Here is a 24,196-nt window from a genome sequence, read left to right on the forward strand (position 1 = left end):
AAACTGAGGCATATAGAACAGTGCAGTTCCAGAGCATATACTTTGATTGTGCACAGAGCTGTGTCCCTAAGCCTGGGTTAGAGCTGGCCACAGGAAGAGGGGTGCAGCCTCCCAGGTGGCAGGAACAGCTGGGACAGAAGCACAAGGTCCATTAGAGGAGACGACGCAGTGGGTTCGAGGGCTGGGCCATGGGAGTGTGTGGACATCTGATCCACCTACTCAGCAACTGCTGTCAGCCTGACTCCTTTGGGAAGAGGAAGAGGGTTCCTGTGTTATCCTTTCTAAGCAGTGTGTGAAGGCTCAGGTCCGGGCTTGGCTGCAGCCCTGCAGCCGGGGAGGCCACGTGGTTGGGTCTGGCAAGGTCTCAGGATGCTGCGACCAGGTGCCTGCAGCCGACCCACAGCGCCCCTCTTGGTGCAGAGCCCGTGTGGCGGACTGGCCTTGTGAACAGATGCCCACACCCTGTGCGCATCTTTGGGTTTCTCCCCTGACTGCGGGCAGGAGCGAGCCTTTTGAGGAAGGACTTGAGGTGTTTGTTTGAATGAAAGCGAGGAATGATTCAGCAGCCTGCACAGTGCTCTGTGCGGACCAGGCAGGAAGGGGCCGCTTCACTTTCTCGGGATGTGCTGGGCAGGACTTCCCCAGCTGCTGTTTGTGCCTCGGGGGATTTCTCGGGGTTCTGAAAACAACACTTCCCTGGCTGGGACGAATATGAGGGGAGGATGCCAGATACGTTTTGAATTCTTTGAAATCTCTAAGCATCTAAGAAAATTAATCATGGTGGGTAGGTGTGAGAAGCTCTTTAAAACGGGCACGTTTTCCCCCAAAGCTTAAAATAGAACTTTTCAAGGGAAATTAAATGAAAGTATAAAAAATTTGCAAATGCTTTCCTTCTTATAAGACAGAAGTACAATACCCTTCCCACTGCCCCCATCCAGTCATCATCCATGCAAAGGAGGGTCTTTCCCTCCACTGCTGCACAGACAACCCCAGGTCTCTCAAATCCTTTCCACGGCTCTGGCCTGCACTTTGCATGAAGACCCTGAGCTGACTGTGGACATGAGAACTTCCCCCTGGGGGCCCACGCTTTCCCTGAGGAATCAATCCCACAAGTCTCTAAAGTCTATGTTCAGCAGCCCCATCCCAACTTTCCTTTGCCAATGTGGAATTTGCGGAAGGCTGTCACACATCTCCCGAACCCTTTTCTTTCTGAAAAATCCGTGGAATCCTATTTGATGTGCATGTGCCCCTGGGAAGTGCAGCTCAAGTCAGAGAACTTCCCCCCGGGATCCGGGTGTTGCCCTCTGAGAAACAGGGTGCAAGTGTTAGACTTGCTTCCGCTACTTCCTCTCGGGGGACTTGCGACAAGCACTCAGTCTCTCTGAGCTTTAACTTCCTCATCTGTGAAATGGGTTGGGAAGATTAAGCCAGCTGACACGCATGATGTGCCTGGCAGGTGCTCAGTTCCGAAAGTGAGGTGGGTGTTCCCCAGGCACTTGGGCCCAGTAACACACTTGAGTCTCGGGCTCTCTGAATTCTGCTGTGGCAATAAAAGACGCAGAAGCCGGCAGGCATAGCTCATTTCCAGAAGGCAAATGAGCAGGCTCCAAGGTGACTTTCCTCCAGGTAGTCACTGCCCTGGGATTGAACTGGAGCTCAGGTGCATTCGTGGTCAGGGGGTCATACCCCGGGTGCCCTGGGTCCCATCCTCAGGGCCGCCGTGTCCCTCATTCAGAATCAGACAGCCTCTTGCAGCCAAAGTCAACTGGTGGCCTGGCCAAGCGGCTCCTGCCACCACTCCTTGTTTGGGCTGCCACCTTGGAAACTGCTCAAGGCCAGTGCTCCCCTTCTCCCTGCCCAGGAAAAGTTGTTTTTTATTCCCTTTAAGCTTTGTGGGCCCTCTGGAAGGAGGAGAGGAACCCCCTCAAACCAAAGGACAGGAGGGTAGGGCAGGTAGGTGGCAAGGTGGGGCAGGGTGCTATCCACTGGGTGGTTTATCCCCACTGGTCCAGGTCATCTTCCTGGCTCTGCCGGGGGTATTCTTCACCCACTACCAGCCTCTTGGGCACCCTCCTGCCCTGTCCCAGAGGAAATGAAGAGAGTTACTTAGTTGCTGGGTGATCATTGGTCCCATTTCTCATTTGGGTGCAGCTAATCTATCAGACACTGTGGCGAGGGGAGGAGAGAAGGGACAGGCTCCACGTGAGGAGTGGGGTAGAGGGACCTGGTCTTTTTCCTTCCCTCTCTGCCCAGAGCAGATTGAGGCAAAGGAGCATACAGGCACGTGTTCCTTCTGGGGAATGGGAAAGAAATCAAGAGACATTGCTGATACACACTCAGCCTACAAGTCAGAAAATTAATACTGCCCTTCTTTTGATGTAGCCTCTCCTGATCTAATAGAAACGTTGAGGACGTATAATTGCATATTTTCCCCCAGAGAAATATGATTATCATGGTAATTAACATGAACTTAATTACTGAGTTTCTAACTTTCTGATTTCAAATTTGTTGCTGTGAACACTTTAAGCACTTCTTAGCAACCCAACAGATCAAGTTCACTAAGAGTTCTTTTTAAATGATGGCTCTCCTATACCCTAACCGCCCTACTAGCTTTCAACCTGCTACACCTGTGATGTTGCCTGAGGCAGGCAGCCTCTCCAGTCTCATGGTCTCATTTGTCAAATGAAGGGGGAGCTCTCTTTGAGATGCCTTCAGGCAGGGGGGACTCGGAAAGAAAGTGCCTTTTCACAGACAGGAAGACAGTGCCAGTCGTGTGACTTACCTCTGCTTGGCGACGACCAGCCAGTCCCTGAAGAGGAAGAGGTGCCTCTCCTTGGTCCTGGGGCCCTGAGTCAGCACCACGGGGCACTGGAGGATAGACTCTGTCTGCTGGGTGGGCAGGTCCAGCTGCTGGAGGGACACTGCGGATGCCAGGCCTTTCCTGGGTGGAAGAGAGTAGGAATGAGCCTCTAAGGGATAGTGGTCGGTAGACAGATAGGATGTGAGGAGACACAGCTCAGAACAGCATGTCACCAGGAGTCTGGCTTAACTGGGGTGGAAATTAGGAGGGAAAACAGTGAAGAGGCTAACTGCAAGTTGCTGTTTATTTTTTTCTTCAAAACTGGATTTACAATCAAGCATCATCAGTCAAGAAATGTTGGTCCTGCGTCAGTGAATAGCGAATACATGCTTATAATCTAACGGTTGAGAATTTCTGCGAGAATTTTAACCCAAGGCAATGCGTCCCAAACCTTTTCGTGTCACCAGGAGGTGAACTGAGGCTGCAAACAGGCTGGCTGGGCGTCCAGGTGCGGGGAAGCCGAGGGGAGCAGTGAGGTGGCGTCGCTGTCACTCATTTGTGGCACACGGGCGGGAAGCTCGGGCTGACTGACTGAGGAAAAGTTTTCCCTAAAGGTCGTAGTGGTCAGGTTTAGCCTACAGTGAAATCTAATCTTACGACTCCAAATCAGTGGTTTTCCTGCACAGCATGATTCTGCAGCGTGGAGAGTAAACCGTGGAAACGCATGACTTGATTCCAGCACCTTCTCCTTGTGATTCTTAGCAAGTCGGGACCACTCAGTTCCTGTTGGTTGTTCACTTCCTGGTCATTCACTCAGTTTCCAGCAGACATGGATGACCTCAGTGTGCGTGCGTGCGGGCGTGTATACGTGCCTACGTGCGTGCGTGGAAGGAGAGAAGGCGAGGCGCGCAACTCTTTTATGTGACTCGGGAACTAGCCTACCAAGATGGCTGCCTGCTTGGCCTGTTTTATGGTTGCTTTAACATTTTGCTCACATTCCTTCCATCCTAAAGGCGGCAGTACTGACTCTTGGAGGCAGAACTTTTATACCGGGAACCTGTTTAATTCAGATGTGTTGTCTGAATAAAGCTGTGCTGGGGCTTAAGGACACATTTCTGTTATTTAAAGCAAACGTGAACATTTTCAATACTCTGCATTCTCCAGAAATCAATGATATGTGGCACGAGTCTTTGACGGAGTGCCCTGATGAAGAGTTCCCGCTGGTTAACCCCACTCTGCCTCCTGACCTTTCCACCCACCCCACACCTCCCACTGCCTTCACTTAGTTACTCTCAGCACAAGCTCCGGTCCAGAAATGATGGGGACCCGGGTGAAGCCTGGGGGTGTGTGCCGTAGAGCCTTTCCAGCTCTTGGTTGATGGTTACTTAACTATTCAGGGAGGGAACCAGGGTAGAGAAGTGTTAGTCACTTAGTCTGTCTGTGTCTCTTTGCCACCTGTAGAGTGTAGCCTGGCAGGCTCCTCTGTCCATGGAATTCTCCAGGCAAGAATACTGGAGTGGGTAGCCATCCCCTTCTTCAGGGGATCTTTCCCAGCCAGGGACATCGAACTGATGTCTCCTGCGTTGTAGGTGGATTCTCTACCATCTGAGCCACCGGCGAAGCCCCTAAATAGAGAGCCCCTGGAAGCCCAAGGGTAGAGAAATTGGGACTCAAACCACAGGACCCAGGAACTAGAACTCCCTTCTGTGTTTATTAACTGACACATACCACTTTATATATGGAGAAGGAAATGGCAACCCACTCCAGTACTGTTGCCTGGAAAATCCCATGGAAGGAGGAGCCTGGTACGCAACAGTCCATGGGGCTGCAAAGAGTCGGACACGACTGAGCGACTTCACTTTCTTTCACTTTCACCCCTTTATATAAAATAAATGACAAGGATTTTCTGTATAACACAGGGTACTATATTCAGTATCTTGTAATAACCTATAATGGAAAAGAATCTGAAACTGTATACCTGAAACTAACACAACATTGTAAATCAACTATGGTTAAATAAATTTAAAAAAACCCACATTGTTTAAAAAGAGATAAATAAATGTATTTTGGTTGCCTCTGAGTTTATTCGGAAATGCCTAATTATTTTCATATGTTGGAGGGACAGAAGCTCACTAGTACAAAGGACAACTGGCTACACCCAGCAGAGCCTGCCTCACTGCCTGACCCAGAGGCTGCACCCTCAAATGCCTGGGTGCCAGGTGGGCAAAGTGAATGGTTGTGGTGTGTAATGGGGAGTGGTGGGGTCTGTGGAAAAATGGCAGAAGTCTTGCTGTGTCCAAGGGGGTGGTCCACCAGCACCATACGGGAATGTTGGCCCAGCGTCCCTGCCGGCTATTTAAAAAGCCAGAAAGCCAGCATCTTATTAAATGTCAAGTGATTCTAAGCATTTATTTAAACACAGGAGGGCAATGCTCTGACTGCTGGCCTCTTTTCAGCCTTAGTCACCTGCAGCTTTAGAGCACATAAAAACATTAATACAGAGCCTCTGATGATTTGAGCAAAATATTTGAATATTTAAAATCTGATGTTACAAGCTATATTGAGAGTAACAGATCTAAACCTGTCAGATAATTATTCATTTCAGCTTTAAAAACTATGGACACAGAGATAAGCCATGACCAGCAAGAGGAAGTAGGTGAGGTTTCTTTTTTAGAATGCTGCCCCCGCCAAGCACTTTTCCACATTTTGATGTTGGTCTAGACACTGTTTTTTCTTTCCCCTCACATTTCACTGCTCTTCCCCTTAACCATCCCTTCCCTCTTCTCTGCATTTCTTTGATATCCCAGAGGACTGTACAGCCACAGAGGCTTTACTTTTCCTATACACAGAGACCCACTCTGAGTGACGTCATGAAAAAAAAAGCACCTCGTGTTAACCATACTTCACAACAAAGGCGCCTCAGCACTCTCCCCTGAGGGGAAATTTTTTAAACGTGCTGAAATAGGAAACGAGTGATGTAGCAAATACATGCTGAATGGAAATAACGTTGCCCTTTGCCTTTCCACGTAGTGATGAGTTTCCAGCCGAGTGGGGCCGGATGGCAGCTTCTCACAGTGAAAGTGCTGGCTGCCTGCGCTTTATGAGACCCGAGCCGCTGCCCTAGACCCTGACCTGGGGACTTATATAGTACATTGAAGGCCCCTGCTGGACTCAGAGTCAGCTCCTGGCCTGAGCAAGCTTGCGAGCATGCTTCAAGTCAGTCCGTTCAGTCGTGTCTGACTCTTTGTGACCCCATGGACTGTAGCATGCCTGGCCTCCCTGTCCATGACCAACTCCCAGAGCTTCCTCAAACTCATGTCCATTGAGTCAGTGATGCCATCCAACCATCTCATCCTCTGTTGTCCCCTTCTCCTCCTGCCTTCAATCGTTCCCAGCATCAGGGTCTTTTCCAATGAGTCAGTTCTTTGCATCAGGTGGCCAAAGTTTTGGAGTTTCAGCTTCAATAGCAGTCCTTCCAATGAATATTCAGGACTGAGTTCCTTTAGGATTGACTGGTTTGATCTCCTTGCAGTCTAAGGGACTCTCAAAAGTCTTCTCCAGCACCACTTTGCTTCAAGAAAGGGAAGAAAGAAGTTTCTCATGGAAGCAGAGTGAGTATGCTCATAGGGACCACTCACTGGAAGGGCCAGGTACCAGGCTACTCTAGTCCAACTCTCTGACCTGAACTCCATCTCTCTCTAGATCTGACATAAGGAATGGAGAACGATGAAGCATTTAGGGGTTCTCTGAGTGACTGGTGGTTTTTCAAAAGGAACAAAGTGCTCTTAAACTGATTTCAGCAGTAGAAAGCCTGAGCTGGAGGTCATGTGTCGCAGGGGCTGGGGTTTAGAGGCAGCCGAGACGTGGGCCTTCTGTTCCCCAGGACCTTGGGGTGGCCTGCTTTAGGAGCCGCCCGGAGTAAAGATGTAGACACACCTCTCTCTCTCCAGGCACTCTGTTTCAAGGTGTTTTCCCCTGAAGTCTGGGTGTAAGCCTTGTCCTGCATAACTCAATAGTTTCTCCGGGTTTCCTCGTCTCAGACCTGAATTCCCCTGACTCTCTGAGCCCCTCCATCCTCCACATAACTCTCTGGGGATTTTTTTAAGTGTATGAGCTTGATCTAGTCCCAGACTTAAAATGCTGCAGAGCTGCCGCTGCCTTTGAGATTCTCAGGGCTCTTGTGGTCTGAGCCTCTTTTCCTCCTGTGATGTTATCATCGTGTGAAAGTGCGAAAGTCGCTCAGTCATGTCTGACTCTTTGCAACCCCTTTGGAATTCTCCAGGCCATAATAATGGAGAGGGTAGCCTTTTACTTCTCCAGGGGATCTTCCCAACCCAGGGATCAAACCCAGTTCTCCCACATTGCAGGCAGATTCTTTACCAGCTGAGCCACAAGGGAAGCCCTTGTGTTATCATTAGTTATCACTGTGTTATCATTAGTTCTCTAATATTTTCTCTAAAATTCATACATGGCTTTCAGATGGTTTAGAGTTTAGACTACTCTTTGCCCACATGGCCTTTCTTGATTTTAATTCTCATCTACTTGGTGAGTCAGGCAGGAATCCGTGAGCCCTATTTATAGATGGGCAACCCAAGGCTCAGAAATGTGAGGAACAGAAGATAAATGTTGACGGGAGGAGATAAAGCCAGGTCTCTAGACTCTAAATATCCTGCAGGAGGATTTTCTAAACAGGAGTCCAAGGGTGGCTTCGTGGGGGCTGGGGACATCATTTAAAAAAATCAGACTCCCAAAGGACTTTATGTCTCCTAACTAGGATTCACTATTCCATAGGGACTTCACGAGTGTATAAACGACACACTACTACTAGCCATTTAGGACATGTCCCTGTGTACCTGCGGTGGCCCCTTCTAGCCTGGCCAATTCCTTCTTGTCTATCAGAATCCATTCTCCATCCAACTGAAACCAGCTCTGACTCTTCGGCACAAGGGGGTGCTTCCTTGGAGTTTGCCAGCACCTTGCTCTGTCTCGAACACCTGTCTTGCTCTCCTGTGGTTACTTGTTCACCTGTCACTATGGTGGGAACATTTCGAGAGCAGGGCCTTTGTTTTATCCATCGCGCAGCTCCCCTGCATCAAGCTCTGTGTCAGGTACACAGAAGGTGCTCAGTAAATCTGTTGTTTGATTGACAGCCTGGAAGCTAGGCTATTAAGATTAGACACAAAAACCAATTCCGAGCTAAATCAGGTCAGAAGATGTGGTTAGCCTGATTAACACAGGACTTGGTAAATGTCATATGAACACTGTCACTTGCATTTGAATGGTGCGGTCACCCTGATAAGTAGGGCGGATATTTCAGCCACTTACAGATCTCCTACTGTATGCAAAGTGCTCTACTACATCCCTTGCTGAGAGGATGGGTAAATTCTGTTTGATTCGGCCACGCTCATATCAAGTTTGAGGTCTGGAGGTGGTTCCACAGCCAGACCATCCAGGGTGCTCGTGCTTAGATACTCTTAGAGGTACCTGAACCTCCTAAACCTAAACATCTGGTCCCAGGGGTCAACTGGCAAGATAACCTGGAAGCCATAATCAGTTCAGTTCAGTTGCTCAGTCGTGTCTGACTCTTTGTGACCCCATGAATCGCAGCACGCCAGGCCTCCCTGTCCATCACCAACTCCCGGAGTTCACTCAGACTCACGTCCATCGAGTCAGTGATGCCATCCAGCCATCTCATCCTCTGTCGTCCCCTTCTCCTCCTGTCCCCAATCCCTCCCAGCATCAGAGTCTTTTCCAATGAGTCAACTCTTTGCATGAGGTGGCCAAAGTACTGGAGTTTCAGCTTTAGCATCATTCCTTCCAAAGAAATCCCAGGGCTGATCTCCTTCAGAATGGACTGGTTGGATTTCCTTGCAGTCCAAGGGACTCTCAAGAGTCTTCTCCAACACCACACTTCAAAAGCATCAATTCTTTGGCACTCAGCCTTCTTCACAGTCGAACTCTCACATCCATACATGACCACAGGAAAAACCATAGCCTTGACTAGACGGACCTTTGTTGGCAGTCTCTGCTTTTGAATATGCTAAATAGGTTGGTCATAACTTTCCTTCCAAGGAGTAAGCGTCTTTTAATTTTATGGCTGCAGTCACCATCTGCAGTGATTTTGGAGCCCAAAAAAATAAATTCTGATACTGTTTCCACTGTTTCCCCATCTATTTCCCATGAAGTGATGGGACCGGATGCCATGATCTTCGTTTTCTGAACGTTGAGCTTTAAGCCAACTTTTTCACTCTCCTCTTTCACTTTCATCAAGAGGCTTTTGAGTTCCTCTTCACTTTCTGCCATAAGTGGTGTCATCGGCATATCTGAGCCATAATAGTCACAATTAATCGCTACTGTTATCTGTGTTGAGGTTTGAGCAAACAGTGTAGCTACAGGAGTGGCCTTCCCTTGGGGCTCAGATGGTAAAGAATCTACCTGCAGTGCAGGAGACCAGGTTTGATCCCTGGGTCAGGAAGATCCCCTGGAGAAGGGAATGGCAATCCACTCCAGTATTCTTGCCTGGAGAATCCCGGGGACAAGGGAACCTGGCAGGCTACAGTTCATGGGGTCGCAAAGAGTCAGACATGACTGGGCAACTAACACTTCCAGGTGCTGCTTTCTGTGATCAATAAACAACCCGATTCATTAGTCAAATCACACTGCTTCCAGTGACTTACCAAAGAAATGTGGTTATCTTGCCCTGTGACCAGATATTTAGCTTTAAGACATACAGGTACCTCTAAGAGTATCTAAGTAGGAGCACGCTGGTGGTGGCTATGGGACCACCTCCAGACCTCAAGCTTGATATGAGCTTGGCTGAGTCAAACAGAATTTATCCATACTCTCAGCAGGAAATGCAGTAGAGTGCCTTGCGTGTCGTAGATGATCCGTAAGTGGAGGAAAGAACCTGCTCTCTTTCCTGAAAGCAGCCCCTGAAAGCGCTGGGTGAAACAGGTGCTGATGTGGCGGGAAAGGTACGTAACCTGTCTGCATTAGTGAAGCCAGACACGCTTTACTTTCACTTATCTCCTGGAATACGCTTAACCACTTGAGAGTTTTACTCAACACCCACCATCATTGTCTCTTCTCTTAACCAGATTTTCAGTCCTGATTTTTCTCATCCTTCCCTGTTGTGGATATTACCTTATGAGAGACCATTACAGTCCCTATATTCTTTGAAACCTTCATGCTAAGTTTTAACCACTAAAGATGATGATTAAAATCATAATATGTGGATTCAAATATTTGGTACCCAGCTAGCAGAATTTAACCATCTCCAGCCACAGTCTCAAAGGGCTTCTGCTGGCCTCCCTCCACCCTGTGAGATTCGGGCATCTTCTCCCAAGTGGAGGGGTGAGGAGTGGCCTTCCCAGGCAACACATGCTGTGTGGGATGCTGTGGTCCCCCGACCGCCCCCAGGTACCCTTGCTCTCCTGTAGGCCAAGTGCATCACCTACGATTTCAGTCCACTCTCCCCCATGTTTGGAGAGCCTAGGAAAGCCGTCTTCTTCTGCCTGATGGAGACAATGAGTTCCCATAACTTTACCAGAGAATCTACCATCACCTGTGGTGTCTTTGTGGAAAAGACTCTGATGATGGGAAACACTGAAGGCAGAAGGAGAAGAGGGTGACAGAGGATGAGGTGGTTGGACGGCACCACCAATTCAATGGACATGAACTTGGGCGAACTCTGGGAGATGGTGAGGGACAAAGAAGCCTGGCATGCTGCAGTCCGTGGGGTCGGGAAGAGTTGGACACGACTTGGCTACTCAACAATGACAACATGGTGTCTCATTCGTGAGCCCACATGTCTGTGACTCAGGGTTGCTGACTCAGCTCAGTGACCCTCAGGCAAGCCCCCTAAGTGTTCTGCTCTGCTCCCAGCCCCTTCTGGGCAGCCTCCCCTCCCCTCCTGGGATCCTGATCACCTGCACCGGCTCTGTTGCCAGGGCAACCTTCTGAGATCAGCACCTCTTCCAGGTGATGCTGAGTGGATAGAGGCGGGGCTGTGTCTGCCGTGTCCCCTCAGGCCTCTCCTGCCCTCTGATCCCTGCCCCCAAACCATCCTTTCACAAAAGTCATGATATCAAACGTAACAACTCAAAGGCTCCCATCAGGATGGTAGCTGTATGACCTTCATTCTTAAACGACAGGAGATAGGGATTTTAGAAACAGATGGAAAATTTTATCTTCCATCAAGTGCTATGGCTTCCGCCCAAAAGCTTCCAGGAGATGTGTGAAAGCAGTAACTACCTGTCTGCAAGAACTAAGCTTTCACATTCAGGGAGGCTCTGAGGAAGGGAGGGAGCACTCTACAGGGCTCCCGGGGGCTCTCAAGTGCAGCCTGGCCCCCAGCATGAGTTGGGAACCTTCTCGTGTGTTTCAGTAGGTGTGAGTTCTATGTCCATGGCATCCTGGAATGGGGGCTCTGTGCCCAAGCGTGAGGTCTGAGGATAAAGGAGGCCACCACTGTGGAATCACAGGGGTGGCCTCCTTTCTCCGAGAGTGCTCAGGCTTTGCCACGTGCCGTCCACTGCCTGGGGCGGGCTCTGCTTGGTCATCTTCCCAGGGTCCTGCCATGTTGCTTTAGGTCCCTGTAAACTCACTCTGTGCAGAGAGTTTTAGGGAAGCCCTGAGACTCTGGCGTCACTCAGATCTGAACTGGGCTCCCAGTCCTTGTCATCCTGTGATGAGTTACTCAACCTCCTCCACTTTTGTTGGGATAAAAATTGGATCCATTCCCAAGGAGAGCTGGAGGGTAAATGGTGCAACGTGGTGACGGGGAGCAGCATCGTATGGGAAATGCCTAAGAATAGGAGTTCTTCCTTGCTGCTGTTCTGCCCTGGGTACCTCCTGGGGTGAGTGAGATCCCAGGAGGTACATGGACACTCATCCAACCTGGACCAGTTCAGCAAAGAAAAGATTGAATTTAAACATCAGTCTCAGCTCCACCTTTCACTTTGGTGAACTGTTTCTTTCCTGCTCTTTGGTCCTTTTTGGAGGGTACCCACATAATGCCAAGACCCCAGGGGTGAGCCAATGAGCAGCCCAACAACACTCTGCCCCTGTGGTGCCTGGTGCCTGGGGGTAAACTGAGGCCTTTGCTTGGTCCACCTTCATGTGGGCCAGCATGACCCGTTCTGTTGTGGGAGGGATGGTGCCCTGGAGACACAGACCCCCTAGTGATGGGCTACGAAATGAGAAGAGAACCCGGCGGCACCTCCACTCAGAGAGGCTCCCCATCTGACTACTGTGGTTCCCTGCGGGGTGTGGGGAGGTCTCCACTTACCTGGCGGGGAGCCATGCCTTGCTGAACACCTTGCCCAGTCCAGTTGCTGGCACCGAGGGGCGGCGCTGGGTCAGGCTCCCAAGCTGCAGAAACAAAGCAGAGTGGGGTTGTCTTTTTATTTTTTTCAGTTATATTTTTCACTTGTAATCATTTTAATTTCCACATGCAGTTGCATGGTGGAATGCCTAACCCTAACCCTTGGAAGGAAAGCTATAACAAACCTAGACAGCGTATTAAACGCAGAGACTTCACTTTGCTGACAAAGGTCCATATAGTCAAATGGTTTTTTAGTAGTCATGGGATGTGAGAGTTGGACCATAAAGAAGGCTGAGTGCTGAAGAACTGATACTTTCAAACTGTAGTGATGGAGAAGATTCTTGAGAGTCCCTTGGACAGCAAGGAGATCAAACCAGTCAATCCTAAAGGAAATCAACCCTGAATATTCCTTAGAAGGACTGATGCTGAAGTTCCAATACTTTGGCCACCTGATGCAAAGAGTTGACTCATTTGAAAAGACTCTGATGCTGGGAAAGATTGAGGGCAGGAGGAGAAGGGGACGACAGAGGATGAGATAGTTGGATGGCATCACTGATTCAGTGGACATGAATTTGAGCAAACTCTGGGAGGACAGAGGACCCTGGTGTGCTACAGTCCATGGGGTTGCAAAGAGTTGGATGCAACTTAGCAACAACAACAACAACAATTCTTTCTTCACTCTTAATAGCTCTATATTAATAGCCACACGTTCCTCTAATTTCTCAGCCACCGTGTTGTTAGACAAGTCCTTGAGATCAGTTTTGCCAAACAGCGTGTGAGTGGAAGTCCTGCATTACTCATCTGAATGACCAAATCTACATGTCACAAATCACAATATCATAATCAGAACTTCCATCTGTACAAATGTACTCGAGAGAAGGGAAAACAGGCATCCACAAAGTCTTCTTGCAAAAGATGTCCATAGGAATATCTTTCATTAAAGCCAAAATGCGCGAAGAACCCAAAGAGAGGGGGCTGCCCTGCTCTGCCCCTTTGTAAGGGAAGTGCCACCCTCAGGAAACACCAAGTCCTCAGAGCAGGGGAGGTGGGGAGGCCGCACCTCTACACCCAGACCATCGGGTGGAGCTGGCCTGAGCACCCTCTCCTGCGGCACGGCAGGTGCAGGGGGGCTTCTCACCAGCCCCCCCGCCCCATCACCCTCTCTGTGCAGTCAGGCTGGGTCTCTGAGTCCCTGCCTAGGCTCTGCCCACAATGCCCCCTCCAGAGGTCTTCTGCCCATTTGGTACAGTCAAGAGGCTTGATTCCTGGGCCCAATTTAGAGACACTGATGCTGAAGTTGTATACTCAGCCTCTTTTAGATGTGGCAATTCAACAACCCTTAAGCAGCACTTTGGTTTTATTTCTGCAAAATACTGATCCCCAGTGTTTTCTTGGAGAAGGCAATGGCATCCCACTCCAGTACTCTTGCCTGGAAAATCCCACGGGCGGAGGAACCTGGTAGGCTGCAGTCCATGGGGTCGCTAAGAGTCAGACACGACTGAGTGACTTCACTTTCACTTTTCACTTTCATGCATTGGAGAAGGAAATGGCACCCCACTCCAGTGTTCTTGCCTGGAAAATCCCATGGGTGGAGGAGCCTGGTAGGCTGCAGTCCATGGGGTCGTTAAGAGTCAGACACAACTGAGCGACTTCACTTTCACTTTTGACTTTCATGCATTGGAGAAGGAAATGGCAACCCACTCCAGTGTTCTTGCCTGGAGAGTCCCAGGGACGGGGGAGCCTGGTGGGCTGCCATCTATGGGGTCACACAGAGTCGGACACGACTGAAGTGACTTAGCAGTAGCAGCAGTGTTTTCTCAATGATACCTAGCTGCATGTGTGTGAAGGAGTCTTGTTTTGCACTTTACTGAGAAAGGCCACAGATTTCTGCCACACTGTTGTCGTCGTTCAGTCACTAAGTTGTGTCCGACTCTTTGAGACCCATGGTCTGCGGCACACCAGGCGTCTCTGTTCTTCACCATCTCCATCTCAAACTCAACTCGCTCCATTCTTCTTGTCTGGAAAACCCTATGGACAGAGGAGCCTGGCAGGCGACAGTCCAGAAGGGTTGCAAAGAGCTGGATATGACCAACTGCACACGCACGCATGTCCACTGAGTTGGAGATGCCATCCAACCAGCTCCTGTTGACCTCTTCAGTGAATTTTCCAGTTTGTTGTGATTCACACAGTTAAAGACTTTAGCCACATTTCAGCTTTAATTGTGTGTGGGGGCTTCTATTCCAATCTATTGTGCTTTATAAACGTCTCACACCAGACTCTGTTGGGGGCTTCCTAGACAGCGCCAGTGGAAAAGAACCCACCTGCCAATGCAGGAGATGTGGGTCTGATCCCTGGGTCGGGAAGCTCCCCTGGAGGAGGAAATGGCAACCCACTCCAGTATTCTTCCCTGGAGCATCCCATGGACAGAGGAGCCTGGCGGGATACAGTCCATGGAGTCGCAAAGAGTCAGACACAACTGAAGGGACAACACGCACGCACACACACTGTTTCCCCCACTTTGTAGGCATTGAGGGATCTTTGGCAGGGGAGGGGGACCTGCCACTCCCAGATTGCAGGCGGCTAGTGCGGGAGCAGAGGGGACTGCGTGCCTTCCTGGTGTCCAGTGACTAGTTCGGGAGCAGAGGGGACTGCGTGCCTTCCTGGTGTCCAGTGGCTAGTGCGGGAGCAGAGGGGACTGCGTGCCTTCCTGGTGTCCAGTGCCCAGGCCTTCCTGGTCTAGGCTCAGCATTTAGTGATGTGGTTCTTTCTAGGCGTGTCATGAGATCTCACTACAGGTAGAAATCTAAATATTGGACCCACTCTCTGATAATCACATGCAAAAACTCATTCCAAGGTCAAACAGAAAGTTCATGGTCATCAACCACGCTGACCCTGCAGGGTAGAGTGATGCGGGTAGGGGATGGCTTTCTAGCTTTGGGTGAACTTACGGGGACGATGAGGAGTTCACATGTGTATGGAGGAAGGGAGGCAGATGGCCAAATCGAGGCGAATGGTCCCCAGGAAGATATGCTGGTGGGCTGGGCCATCTCTCCCTAGAGTACCATGTGGCAGGTACGTGAAGAACCTTCTGACTGAACTGGAACAAGGACAAAGGAAGTGGCTTCTAACCCGCCTGGTGTTGGGAGTGAAGAGGGGGCTCTCTTCTCTGAAGTACCTGTTCTGTGTCCCAGCTATGCCTAAAAGCCAACCCTGTAGAGTCATTCCCATCCAAAAGGGTTTCTGCCTCCCGATAAAAGATAACATTACAAGACACTCGTACTCATTTAAACCTCCAGGCTGTGATTTATTCTTTCCCTAAAAGCAGGTTTTCCTAAGAGGGGAAGTAGGGTGAAGCTGAAGATGCTGGAAACCTACTCTGCAAACCAAGAAGGTCTGACCTCACAACTCTGTCTGCTCTATCCAGCTCTGGGGGTCAGGCAAGGCCTCTTTGGAAGATTCCCCAAAATCTTGTCATTCTTTTTCTGCTGCCCTTTCCAAAAAGGCAAAGTAGCGGCAGAGGGAAACCCAGCTTCGTTAGGGAAGCTGTGAGCATGAGAAACACGCTCATGCTGGGCCCAGCAGGACCTACAGAGGCCAGTGGGAAGCTCTTGCACCATCCCGGGCACTCCCTGGGCCGGGTACTGTCTGGGCCGGGCACACTCCACACTGGCCTCTCTCCATGCCACTGCGGGGGCCAGCCACTGCCCTCGGTGGGCGGGTTGCTGCCTGAGTCCTCAGCCAGAGGGAGGTCATGCTCTTTGTTTCCCTCGCACCATTGCCCTGAAGCGTGGGCTGAGCTCCCTGGCTCCAGACATGGTGGTTCTGTGCCTTCCAGCAGGTTCTGCAGGAGTAGGGGTTGGTGCTGCCCACTGGCCGGGGGGCTGGCTGGGCCCTGGGAGCCTGCGTGGAGGTGGCCTCACACTAGTTTTCCACCTCAGCCTCTCTCCACCTGGCTTCATGACAGTTGATCCTGTTGGGATCCCCTGAGGCAGCAGAGGGCCCCAAATACCCTGTAACTCGGGCTCTGAGTTGGCACGCAGAAGGAAGTGAAGACCAGGAGAGAGGGATGTCTGAACTCAGGAGGTCTGGGCTGGAGTGCTGCCACCTGCCCTGTGAGCTGAGCCAAGCTGCTGAGCCTTCTGTATGGAGCCTCAGTCTCCTGGTCTGTAAAATGGGCACGCCCTGGGTTCTCTCCTGCTTTTCTTTACCCCTTCAACAGGAATATGATATTCATTTAAATCAGTTTTCTAAGCCTGATTTCTTGTGAAATGAAATACTTTATTTTCTTACGAAAGGAAATGAGAATATGAGAGAGCAGGTAGGAGATTTGGGAGGTGGAGGTAGGCGTAAAGGGTTACTAATTCCCTCAACACATCCCTACAACTTTGCTGTCTATTTTTTAAAATTTTATTTACTGACTTATTTTTTGCTGTGCCACCACACAGACTGTGGGACCGTGGTTCCCCAAACAGGGACTGAACCTGGGCCATGGTAGGGAAAGCCTGGAATCCTAACCACTAGGCCCCCAGGGAACTGTCACTACTCCAGGCTTCCGAGTGTTCTTGTCTCAGAACAGTATCAAATCAAGTCGGTTATCTAAGCCCTCCATCAGATCCTCTGAGAAGCTGACGGCCTGAGTGCCTGGAACCTGGGTTAGCTGTGTCCCCATCAGATAGCATGTCCCCAAGACAGAGACGGTATCTTCTTATTCCATCTCCTTTCCCCAGAGTCTTGCAGCCTAGGGCCAGGTGTGTATAAGTGCAAGACGACATTGGTGATGGTGGACGTGAGTCCCTGGTGGGCAGAGCACATCTGCTCCCCTCCCCGTCTTCCTAGCACAAGGCTGACAGCAGTGTGGAGGCCAGCAATCTAGCATCTAGTGGGCTTACTCACCAAACGCTAAATGCATAAAGCCAACCACAAGTGAACAAAGCATCAATACATACTGACAGTGCGGAAGAGGGAGAAGGCGATGGCACCCGCTCCAGTACTCTTCCCTGGAAAACCCCATGGACGGAGGAGCCTGTAGCTGCAGTCCATGGGGCTGCAAGAGTCAGACACGACGGAGAGACTTCACTTCCACTTTCATGCATTGGAGAAGGAAATGGCAACCCACTCCAACCCACTCCAGTGTTCTTGCCTGAAGAATCCCAGGGACGGGGGAGCCTGGTGGGCTGCCGTCTATGGGGTCACACAGAGTCGGACATGACTGAAGTGACTTAGCAGCAGCGACAGTGTGGAATTGAGCAGGTAAGGTACCATAGCTACATAAGACATAACTGCAGTGGCTTTCATGTGTCATATTTTGACTACAGAGTTGGAAGAAATAGGTTTTTTTTTCCTCTGTTTATGGTGCAGATTAAGGAGCCATCCATTCGTTCTCGCACACTGGCAAGACACCTGGCCCTTCTCCAGTCGTTCCAGCTATGGTGCTCCATGAAAGATCCTGCATTGACTACTGGCAGGGCACATACGGGGCGTGTCCTGTCCTCAGGCAGCTACGTGAAAAGGGAAGCTTCTGACAGGCAGCACTGGGGATAATATCTGACTGCGTGGAAACGCCAATGGGAGATGCTCAGCAGAATTACAGCTGTCAGAGCAGGCTTCTGGAGGAGGTGGCTTATGAGCGGGACCTAGAAATACCAGCAGGATTGGGGCAGGTCATGCAGAAGAATTGATGCTTTCCAACTGTGGTGCTGGAGAAGACTCTTGAGAGTCCCTTGGACTGCAAGGAGATCAAACCAGTCCATCCTAATGGAAATCAACCCTGAATATTCACTGGAAAGAGTGATGCTGAAGCTCCAATACTCTGGCCATGTGGTGCAGAGAGCCAACTCATTGGAAAAGACCCTGATGTTGCGAAAGACTGAAGGTCAAAGGAGAAGGGGGTTAGCAGAGGATGAGATGGTTGGATGGTATCACCAACTCAAAGCACATGAACCTGGGCAAACTCTGGCAGGAGATACTGAAGGACAGGGAAGCTTGGCATGCTGTAGTCCATGGGGTCTCAAAGAGTCAGACAGGACATAGCTACTGAACGATAAAAATGGGCACGTGGGACTTGGGAGTGGACAGGGATGCTCAGGCCCAGGGAATAGATGAACAGTCTGTCTGGAGGAGGAAACGGGGGAACTAGAGGGCAGGAAAGAGATTTCACATGGCCCGTTGTATCCCACGTTCAGGAGGTGACCACACGAGCGAGGCTGGATGGATACACTTTAGCTAATCCTGGAAGAAATCATGATCTCAAAACCAGTATATGTATGTGTCCCCAGCTTCAGACCCAGCTTCTTCCTGGTGGGTCCCTGGGCCCACGCCTCAGCACCACTGCCCTTTCTAAACAGGTGGTGGGTGGAGATGGAGGCGCAGTGGGACTTGCCAAACGCCCTTGTGGTGACCTTTAAAATCCGAGGCTTTCTTGATGTTTCTAAACACCTCTACCGGCCACCCCCAGACGGAATTCTCTGTTGCGGGGCTCTAGCTGGACTCTAAATGATTACAGCTCTGGAGGCCGGGCGCCTTCTTCTGGTCAGAGTTGGTAACTGCGGCACCCAAAGGGCCATTTTCCAGACTTCTCTTGGCAGAGTCCAGTGGAAATTCCCCTTGGGGTGAGTAACAGTTAATAGTTACTGAAGACTTCTTGCAGGTCAGGCACCTTCCCAGGGGATTGTGTAGATGGTCCCATTTGTTTTCCTCCTAGCTACTCTCGGAGGTGGTAGTTATTATTCTCATCTTTACCAAAAGGACATCGAAACACCAAGAATTCAGAATTTGCCCAAGTTTACATAACCAGCAATCAACCAAGGTATGCCTGCTGACATGAGCTGACTCTTAACAACAGAATGCAGGACTTACAGTTCTTATTTTTACAGATTTGTAGCATGGTGATACTTGTTATTTAAGGACATATTATGAAAACCCCATTGTTTTGAAGGGTACAAATTGTTCAACTCAAAAAACTTCAAATATCTACTATCTGCAAGGCCCTAGCAATGCTACATCATGAAGGACAGTGTTACAATAACAAACTCACAGTGTGGTAACAAGACATGTATTCAAATAATCACAACACAGAAAGAATGTTCTAGAAGAATGCTGTGACTGCTATGGGAACACAGGGAGGAAACGTGATTTCTGGAATGGAGCTGGGGCTGGTGGGAGCAGATCTGATAGAACCTGCTGGAAGGGTGACCTGACCTTTGATCTGAGATGGTGTTGGGGTAGATGATGCAGATGGTGGCAGGCGTGGGTGGGGAGAGGCATGGGCTGGTAGGGGGAGAAGTTCTAGCAAAGGCCGTGGGACAGGAAATCGGAAGGTGTCCAGGAGTCAGTGGGTGAGTGAGAACGCAGGTAAGAATGGAAAGTAAGGATGGCCAGATGGCTAAGGGGTTAAGGATTCAAATTATACACATGGAAAGTTCTGGATCAGGAGAGTGATGAAAGCAAGAAATATGTTAGTGCAACAAAATTGTGAGCAAGACCAGTTTTAAGGAGAGGAGAAGGAAATGGCAACCCACTCCAGTGTTCTTGCCTGGAGAATCCCAGGGACGGCGGAGCCTGGTGGGCTGCCGTCTATGGGGTCGCACAGAGTCGGACACAACTGAAGCGACTTAGCAGAAGGTACCTACACTGCAGTAACACTTGCAAAGACCCTCAAAGGGCACTATAAACAAACCATCCCCTGATGTGCTGGCCCTCCCACCCTTAGCCCTCTTCAGTTCCTGTGGCTGGACTAATGGTAAAATTGATACAAGACAGTTTAACAGGAGAAAATAAAAACCCATTTTAATTCACAGGCATGGAGGTCCCACAGAAATGAGAGCAGGTTTAGTTTTTATACTTTTTAGACCAAGAAGCAATGCATTTGTGAGGAGTTGGCAGGACAAAGAAACACAGGGTTGGGTTTCCGTCTTGCATTGTCCATTTCTTAAGTAACTTGAATTCAAAATAACCGAGATGTCATTGAGGCACATTTTGGGGCTGCCTGCCCTGATTCCGAAGAGTTGACTCATTGGAAAAGACTCTGATGCTGGGAGGGATTGGGGGCAGAAGGAGAAGGGGACGACAGAGGATGAGATGGCTGGATGGCATCACTGACTCGATGGACGTGAGTCTGAGTGAACTCTGGGAGTTGGTGATGGACAGGGAGGCCTGGCGTGCTGCGATTCATGGGGTCGCAAAGAGTCGGACACGACTGAGTGACTGAACTGAACTGAACTGAACTGCCCTGATTCCCAACACCAGCATGCAGGATGGTTCACGTCAATGGCCACCCTGCCTGACATGGACTGTGGGGATAAAAGCTCAGCAACCTCACAATGCACTGTTTATAAACACGTTTATGTATATATCCTAGTTTGTCTACACAACTGAGAGCCAAATGTGTTTCCAAAGACATTTAACATACAAAACAAGAGTAACAGTAAAGACAGAGCAAAACAGCTACCTGAAATTTGGAGAGGTCACGTGCTTTGCCTGAGGTCCCACAGCTGTAAGCGGTGGGATGGCTGTGGGCAGTCACCTACATGCTATGAGTTAATAGGTTCTTCTAAATTTCCCATTTTAAATATTACATTCTGTCATCCTATGATCCAGCAATTCTGCTCCTAGGTATCTACCCAAGGGAAACGAAAATCTATGTCCACACAAAAACTTGTATGTGAATGTACATGGCAGCGTTATTCCCAATCACCAAAAAAAAAAAAAAAAATGAGAACAACCTAATGTCCATCAACTGATGAGTGGATAAACAAAATGTGGTCTATTCCCACAGTGAAACAATATTCAGCCATAACAGGGAACATAGCACTATGTAGCTACAACAGGCACGGGAAACATTGTGCTAAGAGAAAGCAGCCAGTCACAAAGACCACGTGTTATACGATTCCATTTATAGAAAGTGTCTGTGACATGAAGTCCACTCAGTTGTGTCCGACTCTTTTCGATCCCGTGGACTGTAGCCTACCAGGCTCCTCCATCCATGAGATTCTCCAGGCAAGAGTACTGGAGTGGGTTGCCATTGCCTTCTCCTATAGGAAGTGTCTAGAATAGACAAATCTCTAGAGGCAGGAAGTAGATTAATGCTTGCCAGGAGGTGGGAAGAATGGGATGGGGGGTTCCCTGCTGATGTCTGGGGATTCTGATTTGGGTGATGGGAATGTTCTGGAGTTAGTGGCGATGGCTGAACCACCGAGCATGTGAATGATAACTCAATTAAAATGCTTGTTTTAAAACTGTGTCTCAAATTGAATTCTTTATTCTCTTTGCCACATAGCCTGTATTTCTACTCACCAGAGAAGCTCCTCTTTAAAAAGGCAAATGCTTTACCAAAGCCTTCGGTCAGTTGTGCCTTAGAGAGATTCTTCTAACCTCCCACAAGGGTCAACGCTGAGAGCACAGCTGTTTGGAAAAGGAGTCAGGGCCCAGAAAAGGAACTCTACCATGGGAGGTGTGGATTTGGCTGATGGGGGAACCTCGAGGCGGGCTGGTGCCTGGGAGGCTGGGGTCAGGTCTGTGAGGTGGGACGGAGGACCCTTACTGTAGGACCCATGGGGGTCACTCCAGAGGACACTGGTTGAGACGTTTTGAGATGCCTCTGTTTTTCCTCTGCTGAGTCACAAAGTAATTTATAATAGATGACTTCTTCTGTTATTTACCATTAAAAGAGGACCAGGATTGTAGAGCCGAGCCTGTGCTTTAATGGGTTCATATCCAGCTCTCCACGGAGTAGCCATGACCTTGGGCAAGTTACTTCACCTCCATGCCTCTCTCTTTCATTTGTAAAATGGTAATAGTGACAATTATTATTGAATTATGAAGTGATTCACATGTAAATGTAAAATGAAATAATGATAACTATCCCTGCAGCGCTATTACGGGTATTGGATTTTTTTTTTTAATTTCCTGCTGCACTTGAGTCATCTCTTGGGCTTCCCAGGTAGCACTAGTGATAGAGAACCTGGCAATGCAGGAGACACGAGACAGGTTCCATCCCTGGCTCAGCAAGATGCCCTGGAGGAGGGCACGGCAACCCACTCCAGTATTCTTGCCTGGAGAATCCCACAGACAGAGGAGCCCAGCAGGCTACAGTCCACGGGTTCAAAAAGAGTCGGACACAACTGGAGGGACTTAGCACGCATGCATGAGGCATCTCTTAGTTCCCTGACCAGGGAATGAACGCATGCCCCCTGCACTGGGAGTGCAGAGTCTTAAGCACGGGACCACGAGGGAAATCCCTGGATGAACTGTTTTTAACCAGAGTGCTCAGAACAGGGCCGGGCACTTACTGAGGGCTCTGCTGTATATGTGCTTGAGATTTTATAGACTCTGGACAGCAGGTGCACCTTTTTGAAAAGCTTACTGAGGAAAAGAATTACATTCTGCTTTCTTTCAGGTTGCTTATTTCACATTTGGCCCATGTTTGTCTGTTAGGAAGAGCCTGGAGCATGTTTGTTACAAGTTAACAAAAGGACTGTTACACTTTGAATCTTATCTTAATTCTGTGCCCCACTGGAAAGAAAGTTTCCAAATGGGAAAAAATTTTGTAATTTTAAATACATCTGAAGGAAATGGATTGCATGGTTGGAGGGTACAGAGATGTGATTTTGCTGAGCAAGGCTGCCTTTCTCACATAGCCTGCTTCTATGAAGTTACAGTTTGGGCGTGAGAACCAGGCCAACCCTTAGATTTGAGCAGATAATTCAGAATCCATGAATATGGGCCAGCTCCCTACAGAGGAGGTAGAAGTGTGGGTGGTTTGGGCGGCTCAGCAGGACTTCAGGCCCGGATGCATCACTACCTTTGTAGGATTGTAACTGTGTAAGGGCATGTCTTGGGCTTTCTAGGTGGTTCAGTGGTAAAGAATCCGCCTGCCAATGCAGGAGACCCGGGTTTGATCCCTGGGTTGGGAAGATGCCCTGGAGAAGGAAATGGCAATCCACTCCAGTATTCTTGCCTGGGAGTTCCCATGGACAGAGGAGCCTGGTGGGCTACAGTCTGTGGGCTTGCAAAGAACCAGGCACGTCTGAGAGACTGAACAACAAAGGGCATGTCCCACACCCACGAGGGCCCTGCTGATTGAAGTCCACCCCACCAGGAATCCCAGGGCTTTCTGTGTTTGGAGGATTGGCAAGGAGAAGGGAGCAGAGACGTTCCCACAGGTCACTCAGCAACACCTCTTTGAGGGCACGTGGCATTCCTATGAAATCAGTTAGGATCACAAGTTAGAAAGCCTTTGACAAAATACAGCTTCTTTTCTAAGACACAGCCCAGGGGCTCTTCCCTTTGTGGATTTGCAGAGCAATCCATCTGAAGCACCATAGCCTGACTCTGAGTTCCCACCAGTCATGCTTGGATGTCAGACAAACCACCCAGCAACAGCGCTTATTGCGATCTCAGGCCTTCACTCATACGGAAGTGATGTTTCAGGGGCTGTGGTGTGTGTTAACAGGAAGTCAGGTCCTGGCAGGACCACCACCATGCCTCTGTAGGTGATCGTCACTGACAATATGGAATCTGGGGTCATGGGGTGGACAGCGAGCCACCAAACATCGGAGGAGGTGAGGGAAGTGCTGGATCTGGGTGTCCCCAAGGGACTACATGCTCAAGCTCACAGGAACCAGTTCCCAGAGTCAAGTCAACGGGGCAGCTGTGAGAAGCAGAGACAGAAGGCTGATGTCAGGCCCTCTTTGGTGGAATGTTGCCTGATGAAGCTGGAAATGGGATCAAGGACCAGGCGCAACCCCAGATCCAGTGTTGGGATGGTGGCCTTGGCTTGTGGTGAAGCCTAACGGGTGTGTCACAGCCTGATCCAAGGTGGTTGGCTACAACCAGTGGGGGCACCAGGCGGCGCTGGGAGGGCAGCTCACACTCCCTGGGAGGGCCCCAGCCAGGGGTGATGACAAAACGTCAGACCTTTTCCTTGGTGGCTTCCACTGGCTTTCCCTGTAGCCATCGTGGCCTTTGTTTTTTAATAAAGGCTACACACAATGGAAAGAAATTAGGCAATAAAGAGAAAAGCCAGAGTTTATCATTACAGAGAAACAGCAGAAGGGGCAAGGCTCCCCCCTCCA

General features: G+C 49.7%; 1 protein-coding gene across 1 annotated transcript in view; it reads right to left on the reverse strand.

The window, feature by feature from the left end:
* Window positions 1-24,196, reverse strand: part of TAGAP (T cell activation RhoGTPase activating protein) — an 88,513-nt gene that overhangs the window by 61,361 nt on the left and 2,956 nt on the right. The window contains exons 2-3 of the mRNA XM_027551957.1: window positions 12,090-12,172; window positions 2,783-2,941 (exon numbers count right to left, since the gene is read on the reverse strand). Coding sequence (XP_027407758.1) covers window positions 2,783-2,941; window positions 12,090-12,172 — 242 coding nt within the window. The remainder of the gene's footprint in view (window positions 1-2,782; window positions 2,942-12,089; window positions 12,173-24,196) is intronic.

The sequence above is a fragment of the Bos indicus x Bos taurus genome, chromosome 9 (assembly GCF_003369695.1).
Source record: "Bos indicus x Bos taurus breed Angus x Brahman F1 hybrid chromosome 9, Bos_hybrid_MaternalHap_v2.0, whole genome shotgun sequence".
Classification (NCBI taxonomy): domain Eukaryota; kingdom Metazoa; phylum Chordata; class Mammalia; order Artiodactyla; family Bovidae; genus Bos; species Bos indicus x Bos taurus.